The 20,289-nt window shown below is 32.3% G+C and overlaps 1 protein-coding gene across 2 annotated transcripts in view; it reads right to left on the bottom strand.

The window, feature by feature from the left end:
- Positions 1-351: 351 nt before the first annotated feature.
- The window catches only part of LOC105214661 (tumor necrosis factor receptor superfamily member wengen), a 46,971-nt gene continuing 27,033 nt past the window's right edge, over positions 352-20,289 (bottom strand). For both annotated transcript variants that reach the window (XM_011188211.3, XM_054232613.1), the window contains exons 4-5: positions 5,492-5,629; positions 352-2,264 (exon numbers count right to left, since the gene is read on the bottom strand). In XM_011188211.3, the coding sequence (XP_011186513.2) occupies positions 2,173-2,264; positions 5,492-5,629 (230 nt within the window). In that variant the 3' untranslated portion in view covers positions 352-2,172. The remainder of the gene's footprint in view (positions 2,265-5,491; positions 5,630-20,289) is intronic.

Genomic DNA, 20,289 nt, shown 5'->3' with positions numbered 1-20,289 from the left:
GCAACAACACTAATTTAAATAAGTATTTCGTTATACAAATACAAAAAATACACGAAAATATGTATGTATGTATAGAATAAGTGTGGTTTCTATAAGACCACGATCGGATTATAGAAAACTAAAAAAAATAAAATTAATTTAAATGAAATCGTTTAACGATCAAATCAATATTTAAACTTAACACTAAAATAATTTATAAGAAATTTGTTGTTCTTTTTTGTTTTGCAAACACACAAATGCAGGAGTACGAGTAATTGTTGTTTTTTATTTAATTTTAAGGTATTTGATTTATTTAATTTTTTAATTTAAATTTTTTAAATTAATTTTTTATTTTTAATTTTTAATTTTCAATTTTTATTTTTTTTATTTTTTTATCTTTTTATCTTTTTAAGTATAAGCAATTGTAATCGAACTATGCCTATTTTAGCATAAATTACTGTTACTGGATATGTTTGTGATATACTTAGTTTCTTTATGCCAAATATTTAGCAATATAAACATTTATAGTATTTACATTAAGTAAAAATTATTTTATAATAAATTTTGGGGTTATTAATATAAATATATGTATATATTTATATAGATTAATAGTTTAAAAAATGGTTTCTAATGTTAGCATAAACATACAGTTACATATATATTAATATTATGCATATTTACAATAATTTTATTATTTTTTTTTATATCAAATGCATACAAACGTAAATATTTATAGCCTTTAATAGAAACTAGAAAGCTGAGTTTTTTTATTATTTATTGTATTTTATTTATTTAAAATTATTTTTATTTATTTTTTCTTATTATTTTATTATATTTTTTTATAATTAATTTTATTTAAGTTTTTTTTTATTATATTTTTTATTTTAAAACTCAGGTTTTTTATTAATTATTTATTTTAATTAGTTTTATTTAATTATTTCTTTCTCTTTTATAAATTTTAATATTATTCCAATTAAATCATTTTTTATTAATTTTTATGTTTCTTAAATTTTTTTATTTTATTTTTTATTATTTTATTTATTTATTTTTTTTTATATATTTATTTATTGAAAGTTAATTACATAAGTAATTTTTGATAGTTAATTTAGAAAAAAATATATTTTTTTACTTTTAATTACACAATAATAATTTTACAACAAGTCAACAACAAAGAATCTAGGTAAATATTAGTAGAGCGAAGTATTCTAACCATAAATATACCATACATAGGACATATGTACATTAATATTATGCACATGCCTAAATTTACGAATAAACGAGTACATAGTTCCGTTATATAAGCCATAAAATTTTATATTCACACATTTGAATTGTATAGTTGCTATTATACACAAATACCCTGCGAGAAAATAATTTAATGGAGCAATTTTAATTAACAAAATTTTTTAAAATAATATTTTTTAATTCGAAGCCATTTTAGTGTTTTTGTTTTTTAAATTAAGAAATTCATACAAAATTCTGAAAATATATTTTGTGAGACTAAGGCACTTTATTTAATATTATTTTAAATTATTTTTAAACCGAAATTGGTGGATAAAGGAAAGTAATGTGATAAAAAAAAACATTAAACAAAACAATTAAAAAAATTAATTATTCATTAAAAATATCGAAATTTCTGAAAGAAGTGTTGTCTTTGCTGTTTCATCAATTTTATTACTATTTTTGTGGTCGTAATTAATTTAATTTAATATAAAACAAAATTCTTATTCCATTAAAAAAATTCCCGCAGGGTATACGCCAGTACGTATGCTATGTCAATATGATTATATACGAATTTTTGTACAGTAAAATACAAAAAAAAAAAGAAATAGCGTCAATTATTATGATCGTATGTTATTTATTATTACTTTGTATTATTTTCATAGTTTCCATAAAATTCTCTTTTGATTTTTTATAGCGCATACCATACCGTACTGCCATTTATAGCAACTAGATAGTAAGTAGTTAAAAGTCATAAATTTTTATGGTTGGTTTTTGTCGCTTTAATTACTTGTTAAACATCGTTTTGTTTTCATTTTAATTAAGTAGTATTTTACGTAGTTACTTTCACTCAACTATGCATATATTTAATTACGGTATATTTTTCGTCCGTTAGAAAAGTTATTGTGTTGACTTCATACATATCTCCAATTCACATTAATTGTAAGAGCTTAGTGCTTAAGCGTGTCTGACTCAACCCTTTGAGCCATTTTCCTCAATATAAACATTACCGGGTTGTAATGTTTTTAAGATACGCCGTTCATGGTGATGCTTTGCCGGTTTTTCTGCAAAGAGGCGGAAAGAGTAGAAAAAGAGATTAGATGATGTGAGTAAATTTATACATAAAAGAAATATATTTTATTTTAAAGCAATGATTCTAGTGCTGTTATAATTATTTGGGAATCAAATTAGACTTCGCTGTTGATATACGATTTTTTTAGCTATTTTTCGATCAAAATTATCCAAATTAACTTGATCCGAACACGATCTTCAGATTACGTCATTAATATTAATAATTTCGGGGTCAAAGGTTACATAAACTGTTATTGAATTTTGGAGTAAATGTTTCTAATTTAGTGTAAATACATACTAGAGGTTGTGGGGAAGTCGATGAAAGAAAATCCTCAGCAATCATCTTTTTATTCCTTCTAATGTTTTAGTAAAACCCGAGAACTTCGGAAAAAAAATTCCTTCTTCGTAAAAAAATTTGATCCCTTACCCCCTACTTGACAATGCTGACCTCAAATCAAATTACATTAGATGAAACCACAGTTTTTTTTCTTCTTGTAGAACCCTCTCATAAATAATTTTTGATTTTTTATCGTAATTAATTTTACAAAAGGACTTCGCTTTGTTCTCCTTTCCTCTCTGTCAGTTTACGGTTTAACACTTGACATTTTCATCACCACACAATTGTCAAACTCAAGTGACATATGACTGTCAGCACAGTTAGTGCGAAAAGGTGTAATGCAGAATTTTAATGACCAACTGCATGATGGTCGAGGAAGGTCCCTAATAATGGCTACATAAAAATATAAGAAATCTTAAAAAAGAGAATTATGAAAAAACTGCATTACTTTTTGACTGTTATTTGTGGCACGTCTGGCAGAATGGGTCGAACGTGATCGGTAAACAAATAAAATGGTGTTTGACCAAAAATAATTTTTGGAAGAAGCAAGCAAGCTCTCTAAAGAATAATGCAAGCAGAAATGCGCAAACAATTTACAGACAATTAACGAGGACCGAAGGGTTATTGAACAGCTGATTGTTTCGGTGTGGAAGACATGTCAAGCTTATGCAGTCAATTATGCAGTCAATTCAAACTTTTTTTTTTAATATTTATTGTTGTTGTTTTCATAACTTTAATAGCATATTGTTTACCACTTTTTTGGTTTGGGTATTAAAAATACTTTTCATTAACATGTTGGCGCGTCAACATTTCAATAAATCACACGTAAAAGCTATTCATATTCACACTTGCGGCGTCGAATTGGAGGGGATACTCCAGCATATTTATTCGCGCACGCTGGAAATAAATTACGAAACTCTTTACAATATTAAAACTGAAAAGAGTTTACCGATGCTTTTCTTTGTTTTTTTTTTTTTTGTTTCTTTAGACTGTAAAGCATTCAATCACACTGAGGCTCTTTGGGAATAAGAGAAAATCGCGCAAAAAAAAAGATATATAAATAAGATGAAAAAATATGCTTCAGTCTCTACTTATGGGGCGCTCTCGCCGCCCAGTCAGTCAGTTGTGGCGCATAAATGGTTGTGTCTGGCGACGTGTCTCGTATGGCAGTCGCAGCCACACATCATAATTGTCACTCAATACCGCGTCGATATTTATTTATAGACGTCTTTCATATGTACATTTGAGTCTTAAAAAGTTTTTTGACTTTTGGTTTTTAAAACGCTTTGTTTTTTGGTATTTTTTCGAAAAGTATATTGTTCGACACACATTTCTATGCAAATTTTTACACTTTCCATCTCTCCAGCACCTTCGTCTTCTATCTGCTCATATTAAAGGCGTGGCTCGTGCTTGAACCGTGCACACGCACATGACGAAAGTACACACACTCTTTGGCATTACAATAACACTTTGAAACAATAGGTTTGGTCGAAGGGATGTCAGTTGCGGAACAGCGGGTATTCTGTAACTAATGTCACTCATAAAATAAACACCAGAAACAATTAATTTCGACAAGCGATTTTAGTCGCACATAGCCTCTTATACACACACATCATACACGCCTGCCACTTAAACGGTCATGGTGCAACACTAAAAACAATGCAGTCTTCTTCTTGCAATAATCCGAGACTCATTGGTTAAACCATATAGCGCCCAGGGGATACTCAAAAACACACATAGAAGTCAAGAGTCAAGCACTTCAATTGTATTTTCATTGTCATACTCAAGTGGCGTGTAAATTACTTTTTTGTATTCACTTCACTGTGGTATTGAAGGCGAAAGAGAGCGAAGTAACTGAAAACTACCTGTATACTGCATAAATATATACATATATAGAGAGTTGTTGTTGTGTTTCGGTGCATTGTCGATTTTGAAAAACATATGTTGCAAAATATTGATAAAATTGATTTTTGAAATGATTTTCAAGTTCAGATACTGAACTTAAACCTTTGTAAATATTTTGGTACAATGTATATAGCCCCAAGTTGGAGCCCGTGGTCAAAATAAACAGCGTTTTTCATTTAATTTTCGAGCCTTTCACATTTTAAAGATCTTTTGAGAAATTCTCAAAGTGTAGGAGGTACCTAGGGAATGAAGTCGATCACAGGGTATCGATATTGAATGCGAGAAATTAGCTTTACAGTCAAAGATGTTAGCTTTTGCTTTCATCTATTTTTTCCAAATTTAATTTGTTTGTTTATGGGAGCACTATTCAAGTAATGGCTTTGTCATATTTTAAGTGCTCTATGGGGATTTGTCGATTAAAATACCTTCCAGTCTTCAAAATATGCTATAAACTATTTTTCCATAGCTAAAACCCCAGGCAATTCCTACAGATGACGTTTTTGGGCTCTTGGAAACTCGATTTCTCTTTCTCCTTTCTTTGATCGCGAATGAAATTTTTAATAAGATTACTAGTGTGTTATTTTAGAATTGGCTCTAGTTTTAGAAACATATGTCCTTTAAAACTTCATTGAATTAAATGCCTAGAGAAAATAAAATAATTAAATTCTAAATAAAATATTGTTCTACCGAGCTTTATCACTACTATTGTAGCGGCTTAGTGTTCTTCGAAGTCATTTAACGGAAGGCTGAAGAAACGTGCTGTTTCGACAGGGTCGGACGATAAGGAGAGTGGTCTCAGATAAGTCGAGTTCGATGGACATGCAAATAGATGCTAGTGTCATGGACTAAGTAGACACATATATTCGGTATGTTGGAGTCTAGTATGAGTTTAACACTATCCAGTACGATGTTGCGCGAAGGTCTCACATTCTCAGGGTAGTCATGGAAGGTCATTTATGCTACTGAGAATCCACTTACCCGGTAATAGCACATGTTGCGGCTGGAAATTCGTTGATACACCTAATGCATCGGCGTTGCCAATAAAGAATGTGCCACCCTCCATACTCTGTACTTCAGCTAATTTCGCCATTAATTTTGTAGATAATTCTTCAACATCTGAAAAGGAGAGAATGAAATTATTTAGAATTGCGATTTTAAGAGAGAGCTTATAAAAGGAAATAAAAAGGCCAGATGTCAGAAATTTTTCGAATATAATTTTTACTCCACCATTGAAACCGTCCCAAATAGTCCATTTTCATTGGAACCCCCTTATTGCATTAAAAATTACTTAATGACTTCAAATTATATTAAAGACTTAAAAAAAACCTTAAAAGCAGTCAAATAAAAAATATACAAAGATGCCAAAAATAAATTTGCAATAAACAGACAAATATTAAAAACAACCAAAACAAACTTCAGAACAGATTTCCATTATCGTACTGCGCACATAAGCTAAACATTTGTTTACTCAAATTGCAACATGTGGCAGCGTTCAAAAATAAAAAGCAAAAAAAAAAATCTTAAATAAAAAACTAAAAAAGCCAGCGATAAAAATTTGGCAATCTTTGCTTCTAAAACATAAAGAATTCAGCTAGTAAATGAAAGATTCTATTACACAAGCTACATAATCTTACACAAAATGCTTCTAAAATCGATGGCCACACATCTTTCTATGCAGTCTTCTTTTTTCACTTATTTTATGTGTTGTGCGGAGCTTTTTTTTCGTTAAATGTTTATTTTTCTTGATGCTTCTTCTTGATTTATTTCTCTTTTCTAATTTTTTTGTGTGTCTAACTTCTGTCGAAATGTAAACAATTCTACGGAAAATAGTACATTAAAATAGCAGAAGTCAGACAAAATAAATTATTTAAAAAATTTATTATATTCGCTGCTTTGTTTTTCATCTTCTGGACGCAACAATTTGTTTACATTTGAATGCTTTGTGTGGTGTAGATTGAGAAGAAGCAGTAACTGCAGACCACAAACGCGTGCCGGTAGGTGGGCGGGCGCACAGTGGGTGTGGCGGCGGAATTAGTATTTGGCGCATTGGTCCGGTTAATACCAAGCGAAGTAAATATTTTCATTCATAATGATGGAAACGGCGGAAAATCGCGAATGTTTTGCCAAGTCGCTATACTAAATTGGCGAATTAGTGAATGATTTAGCGCGAATTGGAATAAAACAAAAAATTAATATTCAAAACAAAAATAATATTTATTTATTTAATATTTATTTTTGTTTTAAATTCCCAAATGGCTTAAAATGTATACAATTTATTGCCGTTAAGAGTATAAATTACTGGTTCAAAGCAGATTGCATTAAAATAAAGCAAAGCAGATTGCATGAAAGCCCAAGTACAAATTTCATAAAATTTAATATTATTCTCTGAAATAAAATTTTACAAGTACAAATTTCATAAAATTTAATATTATTCTCTGAAATAAAATTTTAGCCATATCATTTTATGATCTTTCAAAGTTATGTTTTAGTTCCACCAAAAGCTTAGATTTCATTTAATGTCGTTCCTAAGATTGTCGTTTCTAAATTACCCGCATGTATACGGATAATTATCTAGACTTACTGGACAAAAATTTCATTTCAGTCCTACCGTGGTCTCCCGATTAACTTTAAAAAATTAGTTTTACAAAAAAAGATAGATATAGTATAAATGGTGAAGAATGTTCTATAAGTCAGGTCGATTCTTTCTGAAGTTCTGGTATCAATGCTGAAATGTTAGATCAAAGGTTGCTTATTTTTCAAAATACAGCAGTTAAGGTTGATTTTTAGGCAATAAGAGTGATTTGATTGTGTGATAACAGTTATTCTCTGGATAAATAGCGAGCGGTAAATTTTACTCTTGGCCAATTGGAAATGCAATTTATACCAACAAATAGTGAAAATAAACAGTTTGTTTGTATGTACATTAAATGGTACAAGGTTCATTACTAGGCGCGTACCCCAGCTGGTTTCTATTTTCAAACACGTTCTAAAATCTTTATACATAATACTCGTATTTCTAATGCTGTTGGGCAATATTTTCACTGTCGATACTTTTCCACCTCCAACTAATGGCTAACAGCAGCGGAAGTCATGCAAGCGAGACGTTGGCTATTTCAAGAAAGTTTTCTAAACAGCGCGTAGTTGTATTCAGATATTTACATATGTATATGTGATTATACAATTGTTTATCGCATTATTTGCCTGAGTAAATGATTTTGAAATTCACACAAAACTTTCATTTTATTAGTTTATTTTGTTATTCAATTGGAAACCAAAATATTTTCTTCAAATTTGCAAAAGTAAATATATTGCTGCATACCAGAGTAGATAAGTGTGCACAGATATATTTTATTGATGTACTTTGCCCTCAAATTTATATTTTGCAAAATAATTCTTGTTCTTGTATGAAAGAAAAATAAGCCCAAATGTGACGTCACGAGATAGAGGGTGCCTCGAATGTACTATTTACTTAATTTCAATTTTATTTTTAACATTAAGCTTTTGTTTTTGTAATAATAAAATACATTTTTTCTTTATTTCTCCATACCCAGGCGACACAGAAGTATCACAAGCCTATACTGTCGAAATTCTTTACAATCATGAGTCGTCAGATTTCATTAGACATAGACATAGCATTTCATTAGGCCCAGAGTAGACTTCAAAACTTAAGACTGAATATTATCTAATAGTACAGCAATTTCTGAGGTTGAGCTCTCTAGTTTTCAGGCTGAACGGAGGAGATTTCGTAAATCTTATTGCTTGATCTCCTGAGCAGGAAAACTGATATGGAATTAGTTAGAATCTCAAAATTCCATATAGACATCATTCTAATGTTTGACATTACTATTATTTGTTCGTTTCATTAGAGCACAGCTTTGCAATGTCAATTTCTCTGTGGTATCGTTAGTAGTAGTAATTACCCTTGAGATCACTTTGGTTTGATATAAAAGTGGTTTCAAGATATCAATCCACCAATAACTGAATTGCCTTTATAGTTCTGAAATAATTTATCCCTTAGCAATCCAATCCTTGTGAAGTAATGTTACAAATGAAAGGAAGTCTAAAGAGATGAATAAAGGAAATTATTGCCAGAGTAATATTGGGTCTTCTAATGATCTCCTCAAACAGTTCTTTAAACTAATAAACTGTTATAATTGTATGCAGATTCAAAACTTCCACTTCTAATGCCAGTCTGTTTCAACAATTCACCCCCTTTTGCGTAGCAAACAATTTTGCAAGGAAATGATCTTGCAAATATTTTTATTGGCACACACAAAAAAAAAACAATATCTGTACAAATTGCATGAGTGTTGGTATTTTAAGTGCATGCAGCCATTACAATGGCACGTTCCAAGTTGAAGGAAACCATTTGTGGCATCATGAATATGTCGTCAGCAAATTGTTGGCATTCACACGGCTGCGAATGCTTATTAACTACATATTTCCATTTAAAATATTTTTTTGCCAACAATTTATAAATAAAATTCTCGCAACAATTTACTATAAAAATAAATAAAATCTGGAAATTTTGTTGGCAAAATAATTCGAAACGATTGCATGATCGGTAAATTTAGAATTGCTGAGCAATTGCAGGCGGTAAAATGTCTAGTTGTAATAAGTAGATTCTAGGAATCTGAAATTTTACTGTTAGAGACGCGTGAATTTTTTCGAAACTACTTCCTTAATACATATATAAATGTAAGTAAGCATTGCCAGCTGTTAGTTGTGTCAACTGCTTACATTTACATACATATCTATATAGATACATACATATGTACATCTGCTTCCAGCATATTGCTTGTAATGAGCATTTCCTTAATTACTCCCCACTCAAGTGGTTTTTTCTACTTTGTCTGCGTCGCCACAATCAAGCTGACAATATTTTCATCAGCACCTCATCGACGCAATGAGCGATCATCAACGTCAACGTCATCGTTCGCGCATCAACGGCAGTATCATAATGAGACACACGCTTTATGACAAGCATAAATTTCGATGCCACCAAATGGGATTACAACTTCCGCAAGCGCCTCACTACTCCCACCATAAATCTATACATAGGTGTTCATAGATACATAGTGCTACATATGTAGCACTACTAATAAATGCCACCAGCGTAAATTTAGAGTATCTATTTTAGTGCGCTATTGTTGCTTTTGTTTTTGTTATCTTACGCTTGTTCTTTAATATGTTTTCGAAATTGTTTCCAAAATGACATTTGATGTATGTGTTGTGTGTGTATGTTTGTATAAGCGTTTTGGTGTTGGCGCGCCACTTGATCGCACCACACCGCAACGCCTTCCATGACGCCTACGCCACCTCTTAAGTGCCCCCGGCTGCCATTTACATTGGCATGTTGATTGAAAAATGTTTGTACAGCACATTTGTGACATTATTGAAATTTTTTCATATTTCCCTCTCATAACATTATTTGTAGGTATTCTTATTGTTCCGTTCGGTTACCGGAAGCCGTTTGTTTTTTATGTTCCCTTGTGGTTTTGTCTAGTTCCGCTTGTCGCTTTTCTTTCACTTGCGTTTAGTGTTACATTTGTCCTTGAGCACTTATAATTTACATATTTCTTTGTTTCTTTGGTAATTTCCCTTTTCATCATGACATTCCACAATTATAAGCTTTGATGTATTGGACACCTGTTTTTTTTTATTTGATATGAAATTACTTTCGAGCTATAGACCACAAACTTCCTTTTGTCATTAGTTTTTACCATTTATCTTTAATTTGTTTTTCTCTTATTATTCTTATTCCATTATAACACTCGTTTTCGATATACTTTGGTATTGCTTCTTGATTATTTAAGTAGTTAGTATTAAAGTGTTTAGCTTTTTCTCTCGTTTAAAGAATTTATAATTTCCGGTAGTTAGTTTTAAAAATATTTTGATTTATTATTTGTAAAACTTTAATTCGTAGTTGTCTTATTTTTCTTATATTAGCTACTCCAACTGTTTTAAATTTTCGGTTTTCTATCAGTTGAAGAAAAAGTAAATCTATGAACTTTTCATGTCAAGTTTTCTAAGTGCCAATTCTCTAAAAAATAACCTTCATTTCCTAAATGTTTTCCAAGAATCCAAGCAGTATCTGTACTAGTTTTCGGAAAACCACAACTGTATTTAAAAAACTCAAAACTTTTACCAAAAGAATTTCCAAAATACATAATTCAAATGAACCAAGGTAGAGAGGGTGACATTTCCAAAAAATCGTTTTTTTTATTTATTCGATAGTTAATACTTTCAAAAATATCCTGTGAAAACGGTAATGTCGTATCTTGATTAGTTTTTGAATGGCAGCGTTCTAAAGAGCGACCGCTCGCAGGCATAAGCCACAATAGTCGAAACTTTGGACGCGCTTTTCTCGAAACGTTTTTCACAACTGCTCACATCATAACTCAACGCGAAATTCACTGATCGACTTCAAGTTTTAACTGAATGTTCTTGAATATATTTACTATTCAATGACCTACCTACCTACCAATGATTTTTTTGATTTGTTGAAAATCGTCAATTTGGCAGTAAAAAACGAAAATCGACTAATTTTTCATGGGTTAAACTGGTATAGCCCCTAACTTAGCCGTTCATGATTATATATTTAAAATATCTGTCTTGTGACAGAACTAAGGGTGGTCGGTGAACTTTCCGAAACAATATGAAATTTGATCACTGAAATGTTTTTTTTAACAAATGGATTATAAATAAAATTGAGAAAAATATTCAATCGAAGTAGCTGGTTATCTATCAAAATGATCATATCAAAGAGATGAAGCATAGATAGCCTTAATAAAAGATTTATGATTCTTCTCGAATTGAAAATGTTTAAATGTATTTAAACCTAAGTAAGCTCAGCGAAGTTCATTTTTTTAAGCTTTATAGAACATTTTTTTCTATCATATATAGTGGTTAAATTTATGTGTATTCCTTGGTTCTATAAAAAAGCCTCATTGTAACGAGGGGTTTGCTTTTTTGTGTGATCATTTCTTCGATCGCTTTCGACTGAATGTATAAAAATTACTGCTGTCAAAAATCAATGTTCTAACTAAGAACTGTAACTTCTGTAACTAAGAATTTTTCCAAAATAAAACCAGAGTAACTAATGACTACTGCAAGTTAAACTGTAATAGATATATTCGGGTTGTTAACGAAAGTAGTACGATTTAGATCGATATCGATTTATCTAGCGTTATCTAGCTATTTATCAGAGTTAAATAGTGATTTGCATATAATTGTTAATCAGTCAGGTTAGTTTTAAGGTTAGAATGTCTTTAGAACTTTCAAATATTTCATGTTTTGAATCAATAGATGATGTATTGCTTTTCTGGGATGTCTTTTCAAGACCATTATTATTGCAGGTGTGTATCTCCGGGTTGTAAAGGAATATAGTCTAATTTAGACCATATCGATTTGCCTAGCGTGATCTCTAATCTCTCTTCCATATATTTGCATATAATTGTTATTCAGTCAGGTTAGTTTTAAGGTTAGGATGTTACTTTGGTCTTCGCACCTAATTCTATTGTGATCCTTTGAAACGATATGTCATATATTGCTTTTCTGGGAAGTCTTCTCTTGCTCACGATTATTGCAGAGTGAGAGTAACACTCATTTGAAGTTCAAATTCAAATAAAAATCAGTTTATTTGGGATCTGAATGGAGCTTATTATGCTAAGAGCACTTAAAATTATTAAACGTTTTCTCATATATTTTGCAACTTACGGTTTTGGTCAAACGTGTCGAGTTTTGAATGAAAAACTATAAACTAACCTATAAAATGAGTTCATTGAAAATCTAATTCAACTTAAATTTAATGCTTTTAATATTAAAAGTTCGTTTTTAATATAATAAATTTTAGCCAAATGTTTACCAATTCTACAATATAATAAATTAAAGTGTTTACCAATTTTACGTTTTGGATATTGCAACCAAACCAGCTGTGTGCCCATTAAAAATCATCTGCCCACTTTATGATTGTTTTTATAGCACACAAAATCACACGCTTTTATTTCAAAAATTTATTAAACTTGCGCCATAAATTTCCATTTTGAAAACAATGAAAACCGATTTGAAAAATTACTAAAATAAAAACCACTTCATCATTTGCCGTTATAAGGCGATATCAATCAACGGCCATACATTCCATACACTTGCTGTGAGTAAATGGTGAAAAGTGCAAGGAAAATTATTAGCTGCCCCATAAATAAACTCGTAGGAGTAATTAATACAGTTCTCAACGCCACGCTTTAGCGCCCATCGCGTGAAATGTGACCTCCGACTTCCTGAAGAAACGGTATAAAGTGGCCAACGCACGTACCGCCACATAAAATGGGGGCACACATGTTTATTTTCGATTTTCGAAAACTAATTTTAAACATTTGCTCTCGCTTTCCAAACCAAAAAACTTTAATTCACAATTCTGCACATTGTTGCGTGAAAAATTGGGGAATTTTGGGGAAAAAGATGGAAACTAAAAAAAATTTTGAAAATTAAATTAAAAAAAAAAAATCAGAAAAAATTAAAAAAATCAGAAAAAATATATGTGAGATAAATTAGCAGAAAATCATGTTGTTATTGTTGTTGTGCTTTAGATTATGTTATACACTTGTATTTGTTTTTGTTGTGCGCACATAAGTCACACAGCAGCATCGGCCACATCGTTGGGGCAGCCATTCAGCCTCCTCGAGTTGATCTTGTTAAATCTCCAAATGAACAAACTACAAATCAAAACAGCTCATAAATTTTAAAAACAAATAAAATGTTGGACGGAATGAGCCACACAGTGGCAGCGGCAAAAATACAAAAGCAATAAAAATAAGAAAAATTGCACTGGCTCCTGTTGCTGCCGCTGCAAACACGCATAATTCACTCGGTGGCAATAAAAATGATGTTGATTTTTTATGCTTCTAAATGAAATTTTTTCCAACAATTGTTTTTCATTTTTCGATTTTGTTTTTGGCCGTGTAAAACTCTTTGCTGCATAAGAATTATTATTTTTAGTGGGTGGAAGTGGTACATGCCATTCATCTCTCAGTTGTTGGCAGATGTGCAGATGCTTGGCTGCATGTGTGTATGTGGTTGTTGTTGTTATTGTTGTTGCGCTAGAATACAAGCGAATTTGTGGCAAGCATGTGGCAAGTTGTTTGGAATAGCAACAACAACAACTACCAGTACACCTACAGGCAGTTGTTTGTATGTACATATATCTGCTCGTAGTCCATAAATCGGAGCAAATGGAATCGCACCCACACACCAGCAACCGATCAGCGATCGCGGCAGCAACACAACAGCTAGCATCAGAGGTGTAGAGTCAGAAGTCGAGGCGTAAGCAGTAGCTAAGCAAACGTAATTTACAATTTTAATGAACTACTGCATAAACAAACTGAATACAACAACAACATCTACAACAACAAGTAGCTAAAACAAAATAAAAATATTAAAGCAACAAAAAAGTTACAACAACAACAAAAAGTTTCTACAACAATAACCAAAAACTCACATATGGCTACTGGCTGGCTGCACGTCTTCAACAAGAGTAAAACATTAACAACAACAATTGCAACTTCTACTCGCGCTTTGTACTGAACGCTGAACGCTTCAAAGCACAAGAGTTCATATTTATTTATGAACTGTCAGTGGAAGCTGTGGAAATGGTAAAGACTGTGGTGTGCCTTTGCGAGCGAAGGAAGCTCCCAACGGCAGTGGCAGAGGTGATGGCAACAACTACAACACACACACATACGTACAATCGCTTGTAAACAAAAATTTGTTTATATTCTAAGGTGAAGCTTTCACCCTTTGCGCCGTTTTCGCGAGTCAGTCAGGTGAGACGTGCGATCTGCGCAAATACTTTTATACACACGAGGTTGTGTTTGTAGGTATATTTATGTATTTTTGTGCTTCTGTGTGCTTAAGAACGCTTAAACTTTAGCCAGAAACCCATAGCTGGCAGATAAACAGAGGTAGCAGTGGCAAATCGCTGAAGCAATTTATTGTTGTTCATATGTTATTCCCTCAGCGGTGGATTAGGTAAACATTTCATGGTTATTTGCTGAACGCTCGTAGTTGGTTTTATGCATTTATTATTTCTTACAGAGTTATAAGTGATCATACATTCACATAAATACTTGAAAGTTTGTTATGAAAAGTTTGCGAAATGATCTTTCAACGGATCTCATAGTAAATATCCTCTTTAAAAACGGGTTCTAAAAAATCTCAATATTTTAGTATTTTTGTTCGCTAATCATCGAAAACCACATTGGTATCTGGGATAACAACGCATAAATTATCCTTTTATATCCAGTAAAAGATCTATTGGGGGTCATAGGTCATAATAAATTTTCTTTAGCATTATTAATGCCATAATACAGTGGTTAGTGTGAAAGTCGTCGTTGTAAAACATACAAAACCCTCATTGCATGTGTACTATGTTCGGTTTAATCATCAGTTTAGGTTTTGATTTTACAACAGCGCCACCTGTTGGACCCTAAAATTTCTAATAATACTTTTTCCATGTTTTAAAACTTGTTTTCAATAAGAAAAATCGTCCGTTAGTATAGTAGAATTCGAGTAAAGAGAATATTTTTCAATGCAAAAGGAAAAATTCTTAACTCTTTCCAAGATTGATCCAGGACTCTTCATAAACTGACTTTTCAGAACTCAAAAAGCTAAAAAGATAATAAAAAAAGAAACGCAATGGGATGGCACCATCCATAAACTGGTAGTATTCTGAGGGATTCTACGATTTTTACTTTTATATCCGCAAATAGATTTAATACTCAATCGCAGATGCTCAAATTCTCATCCGACACTTTCAATGGAAAAGGGACAGCACTACTTTTCATAGGATTTGCCTTCTTTAGAACTTCTCCTGTTGAGAAAATTTAAAAATATTCAATTGCAACACTGTGCTCGGGCATTCAAATTGTAGCAAATTGAACCCCTTCACCAACCTAAAGCCATATATTTTACTGTCGCAATTTTTTTCTTGCAAAATGATTCTTTTTCCTTTTTGCTTTTACTTCATAAGATCAAAATTTTATTTCCAGCACAGTCTGTGGAATAAACTTCTACAAATTTTGAGGGTGCAACAGTTGTTGAAAACAATGAAACGGAGCAATGATGTAGGGAGATATAAATGTATGCACTGGTTTTTATAATATCGTACAAGGCAGTCATAGCAACGGCAAAATATTTCTTACAATAAAGTCTTCAGAAATTACTGAAGACCCACACTGCCAAGTGCTATGGCTCATTGAGTGCCACAAAATATTATTTAGTTGCGGCTAAGTTGGCAGTAGACCATAAACGAGATATTATTTATGTGCACAGCAGAGAACTGCAATTATTCCCTTTTTTGAGTCATTGGTTGAGTAACACAAAAAGTAGTATTAGTGCATATAAGTCAAAAATCATCAAACACAAAGATCCACTAAAACACATTTACGCACAGCACACAAAGCGAGAACATGAAAAATGAGTAAGTTTCTCTTCATACGTATCGTTGAAGTGCTCAATTGTTTCATGAGCCAATAATTCAGTCAAGTTAACCAAAAATGAGCCATACCACCAAAATAACACCAATAGTATAGCTAAATAAATAAAGTTATACGAATAGGATCAAAGTAAAACTGACGAAGGCTGTGCCGCCGCTAGGCAAAAGTGCCCTGCGGGAAATGACTAACGATGTGTTTTGTTCTTTGATGTCGTGTATTACATTTAATGTTTTAAGTTAATTAATGACAGTAAAGTTAATACTTTTAGGTTCTAATATATATCTTTTAATAGTAATGTATTGAAAATAAATAAAGACGCACGAAAATGCATGTTCAATGAAATAATGAAACATGTAATGTGACAAAGTTCTCACTGGGTATCTTTACTTTCGTGCTCAGCTACGAAGTCACAATTCCACTCATACCGATCAGTGTAGCGAGCTCATTCAAGTTTATTCTCATCGTGACCAATGAACAAGTGAGTAAAATGAAATTTTTAATATACGCTCGTTTGAGTCATAAATTGACGGCACATATAAGTGTAGAAATACTATGAGTTTTTTTTGGTTTGGTGGAAATGAGTCTTTGTCATTTTTGATATTTGTATTAGTACTCATTTACACCAATTTGTTTGGCTCATGAGTTTGTGCACTAATTTCATTATTACTCAATGCAGATCTCTGGTGCACAGACACAGCTACCGAATTTATATTTCTGATGCTGTTTCTTAAAATATATGTATGTAGTATGTGAAAGAGCAGACGAGTATTTGGTGGCTTGCTTGGATTTTTTGGTGAAAATCACTGTCAAGGACAATTGATGTTGAGGGCGCATAAATGAGTGAATGCATTGCTGGCAGACAAATATGCCAGTTGGAAGAGATTAAGTGGTTGGGAAGCGAATTTTCAGTTTTCTTCTTCTTCGATTTTTAAAACTTTGAGTGGGTCATAAAGTATTTTTGTTTAAAAGAGAAGTCTGAATACTATTTTTTTGGTATAAGGGAAATTTTAAATTTTGTTTTTATGTGTGTTAGGTTGGTTCTTAAACATCGAATGAACTGTCCTCATCTTTCATAGCTTCTAGTGGTTATTTCGTGATCGAAAATGTCACATATAAATTTTGTTCAAAAAGGAAGGTAGTTCAGATGAGCCGTTCAGGGAAAATATTTTGTATAAAAGTTGGATCTTTACTACATAATCGTCTTCAATAAGGATCTAAAGCTATATTTGAGGTCTTCATTTATAGTGATTTCGATGATGAGGTTCAGGTTTTCTTAAATTTCACTTCAAGTGATTATTATATTCACAGACCACCCTCATGTATACTATATGTCACATTTCTTGTCAATAAATCAATATTAGAAAGTGTCTAACTGTTAATTAAATTACTTGATTACTATAATTTTTTTAGAAATCACACCGCACGTGTTGCTGTCACGATCAATTAAAACCGCAAACAGTAGTTAAACATTTTGTGAAGCACCATATAATCATGTCTCAATCACTACAATTATAAATGTGTAAGTTGACCGCAAAAAACTGGCAACTCATTAACCAATTATGGGGCGAGTGACAACTGTTGCAATATAAAATAACAAGCGCTAGAGCGAATCACGTCATCGAAAGTTTGTAGATTCAAAGTACATATAAACATAAGTACAACTAGCATTTCCTTAGTCAATAAACCAATAAAAATTTTGGCGAAAAACAATTTAACCAGTACTTACAACACTCACTTCTTGAGAAATCGAAAACGTTTGCCAGTAATGAACGGTAATGCGTAATTAACATTGTTATAAAAAAGCTAAATTTCCATTTAAAAAAGCACACCCAAAAATTGTTTACCATACACTCATGAGCCACGAATTCCACAAGCAACTCAGTTCCATTTCTTTTTCGCTTACGTCGTCGCTCACTCAAAGCGCTGCGCCCGAAATTTCTCAAGCTGTCTCCAAGTCACGTGCTTTCTTTCAACAAAGTTTTTTTTCATTCTGCTGTTTAAGCTTTATACGATTTCAATACGTATTGAACGTTTTTGTTGTCACAAATCGTTTGCGGAATTTCGAAGCCGTATTTTGAATGAAAAAAAAAAACACATCCAACGAAAATTATTTCACTCGTGATAGTGAAGAATATACGAACACACAAAAACTGTGTGTTCGTTTGGCTACTGCTCAATTCGCCTTAACTAATTTATTATGCTGAACAAACAACGCATTGTGCTTGTCTTCCAAGGGCGCGTCAATGTGGGGCCAAGGGAGTACGTGAGAGTCTGAACGAAGGCACCAACATTGAGGCACTGGTGGTAAATACATTTCTGCGTGTATTCATTTCAGCATTGAAGTCACCGCCTTTGGTGTGGCATGTTTTTGGGAAACTTTTCGTTTTTTGGCTTCGGCATTTTTCCAAGTATTGCTTTGCGGAATTTGAGAGCTCGTCTTGTGAGTAAACAAATATACATATGTATGTATTTGAAACGTTCTGTGCTGATTTCTGTTTCGATACATTGAATGTTAATCTTTTAAACCTTTCAACCAGCAAGTATTTGAATGATCAAAAAGGAAGATAAGCCCATTTTACCGCTTTCTATGTAGAAGCGGCAACCCTCCACCATTCTACACTCCATTATACCACTTTGAACTCCCATGAATTCTATCAAAAGAGATGAATGAGAAGTTTATATTATTGAAGGAATAAAGTCTCTGTCGTCATAGAGACCACATTTTCCTTGTTTCGCCTCGTTACTAGACAATTATCGATCTATCGATCACCAAAAAGACGTTTCTTGAGATATTTCCATCATTTGTACTAGGTTATATTAGGTTATGTTAAGGGATAGATCTCCGCAGCTGCAGATAATCTCAAAAACCGGAAAACTCCTAACGGATCACTAAGACCCTTATGATACGACAAAGCGCTTGAACTCTGTGATAAAGTTCTTAAGTCGGCTAATGTCGATTTCAGTCACCGCACTGGGTTCGCCGAAGGTGTGCCTATCTAAGTCTGGCGAATGCTGGACGTTGAGGGGGGAAGTGCTTGGATGACACCTCTTCGCCTTAATAATGGATATATTAGAAATAGGAAAGTTTTAATTGACAATGATATAACTTACCTTTTAGGTTAGGAAAAGCTATTTAACAGATTGAGATGGAGTTTCTACGAGCTTTAGCTCTAGGCTCAAACGAAAGATTACTGAAAGCCCCTAAAGGAAAAGTATTCTTAATAGAATCTTGCAATTAGAGCCATTTGTTATTGTAAGAACAGTTTCTGAAATCTGTCACCATCAGAACCATCCATCGCTTGAAAGACATACTATTTTTAAGAGACTTACACGATCTGATCCCCAGGAAGTAGGTTATTCGAACTTCATGAGATAAATCACATGTGGATCAATTCCACTGGAAAATTATTGAGAAAATATAAATAAAAACAAAAAAAAAAATCGGTCCTACGAAAAAGTCTGTAAATGGGTCAAATAGGAATTTGTCACTGATATAAAAGTATCTGATTCAAAAAATGATTTGTCAAATTTGAAAATTTGTCGTGTTTTAGCAACATTTTTCACAATTAGTTAGTCAACCTATCAAATTTCATCAATAAAGCGACGGAACTAATTTGAGCGGAGTACTAACGTTAGAAAAGTATTTCATAGAACGATTCATAACATTACGACAACAACAATGACTCCTCATTTCTCAATATATAACAAAACCTATCTTTTTTTTTTAATATTTTCATGTTCTAAATATTCGGACATTATCAGTAGATTCTCGGAGTAAATCATAGTTATGTAAATAATCTTTCAACAAAACATCTAATATGCAATACATTTCCATTACAAGCTCACAATGAAAACTATGAAATATCTTCTTGCCTCATCTAACATGCATTGCTCTTCTCACCTGTACATTTCTGCACGTTCCAGCCCTCTGTGGAGATAACATCTCCCCACCACTGTCAACATATACGCAAGTAAATAAATAATAATACAGAATATAAATATTGTTTACACGGGTACAGTGACTTTATGTTAACCTCCAAAGACTGCTTGCTGCGGACACACAAGATCACTTGAACGCGCTTTGAAGGAACAAACCAGCAACAACAAACAAAACGAAAAAAAGTTAGTAAAACGTTAGGTAAAGAAACAAAGAGCTAGCGAGAAACATCTAGGCAGGAGTATGTGACAGGAATTTTAAATACTCACGCTCAATTCACAAATAAGTAGCAATTTTAATGCTTAAAAACGAGCTTCTGCAGCGCTGACATTAGCCGCTACTGTGTA

The sequence above is a fragment of the Zeugodacus cucurbitae genome, chromosome 5, assembly GCF_028554725.1.
Source record: "Zeugodacus cucurbitae isolate PBARC_wt_2022May chromosome 5, idZeuCucr1.2, whole genome shotgun sequence".
NCBI classification, from domain to species: domain Eukaryota; kingdom Metazoa; phylum Arthropoda; class Insecta; order Diptera; family Tephritidae; genus Zeugodacus; species Zeugodacus cucurbitae.
Note: the sequence above shows the minus strand (reverse complement) of the source record. Positions and strands in the feature narration are given on the sequence as shown.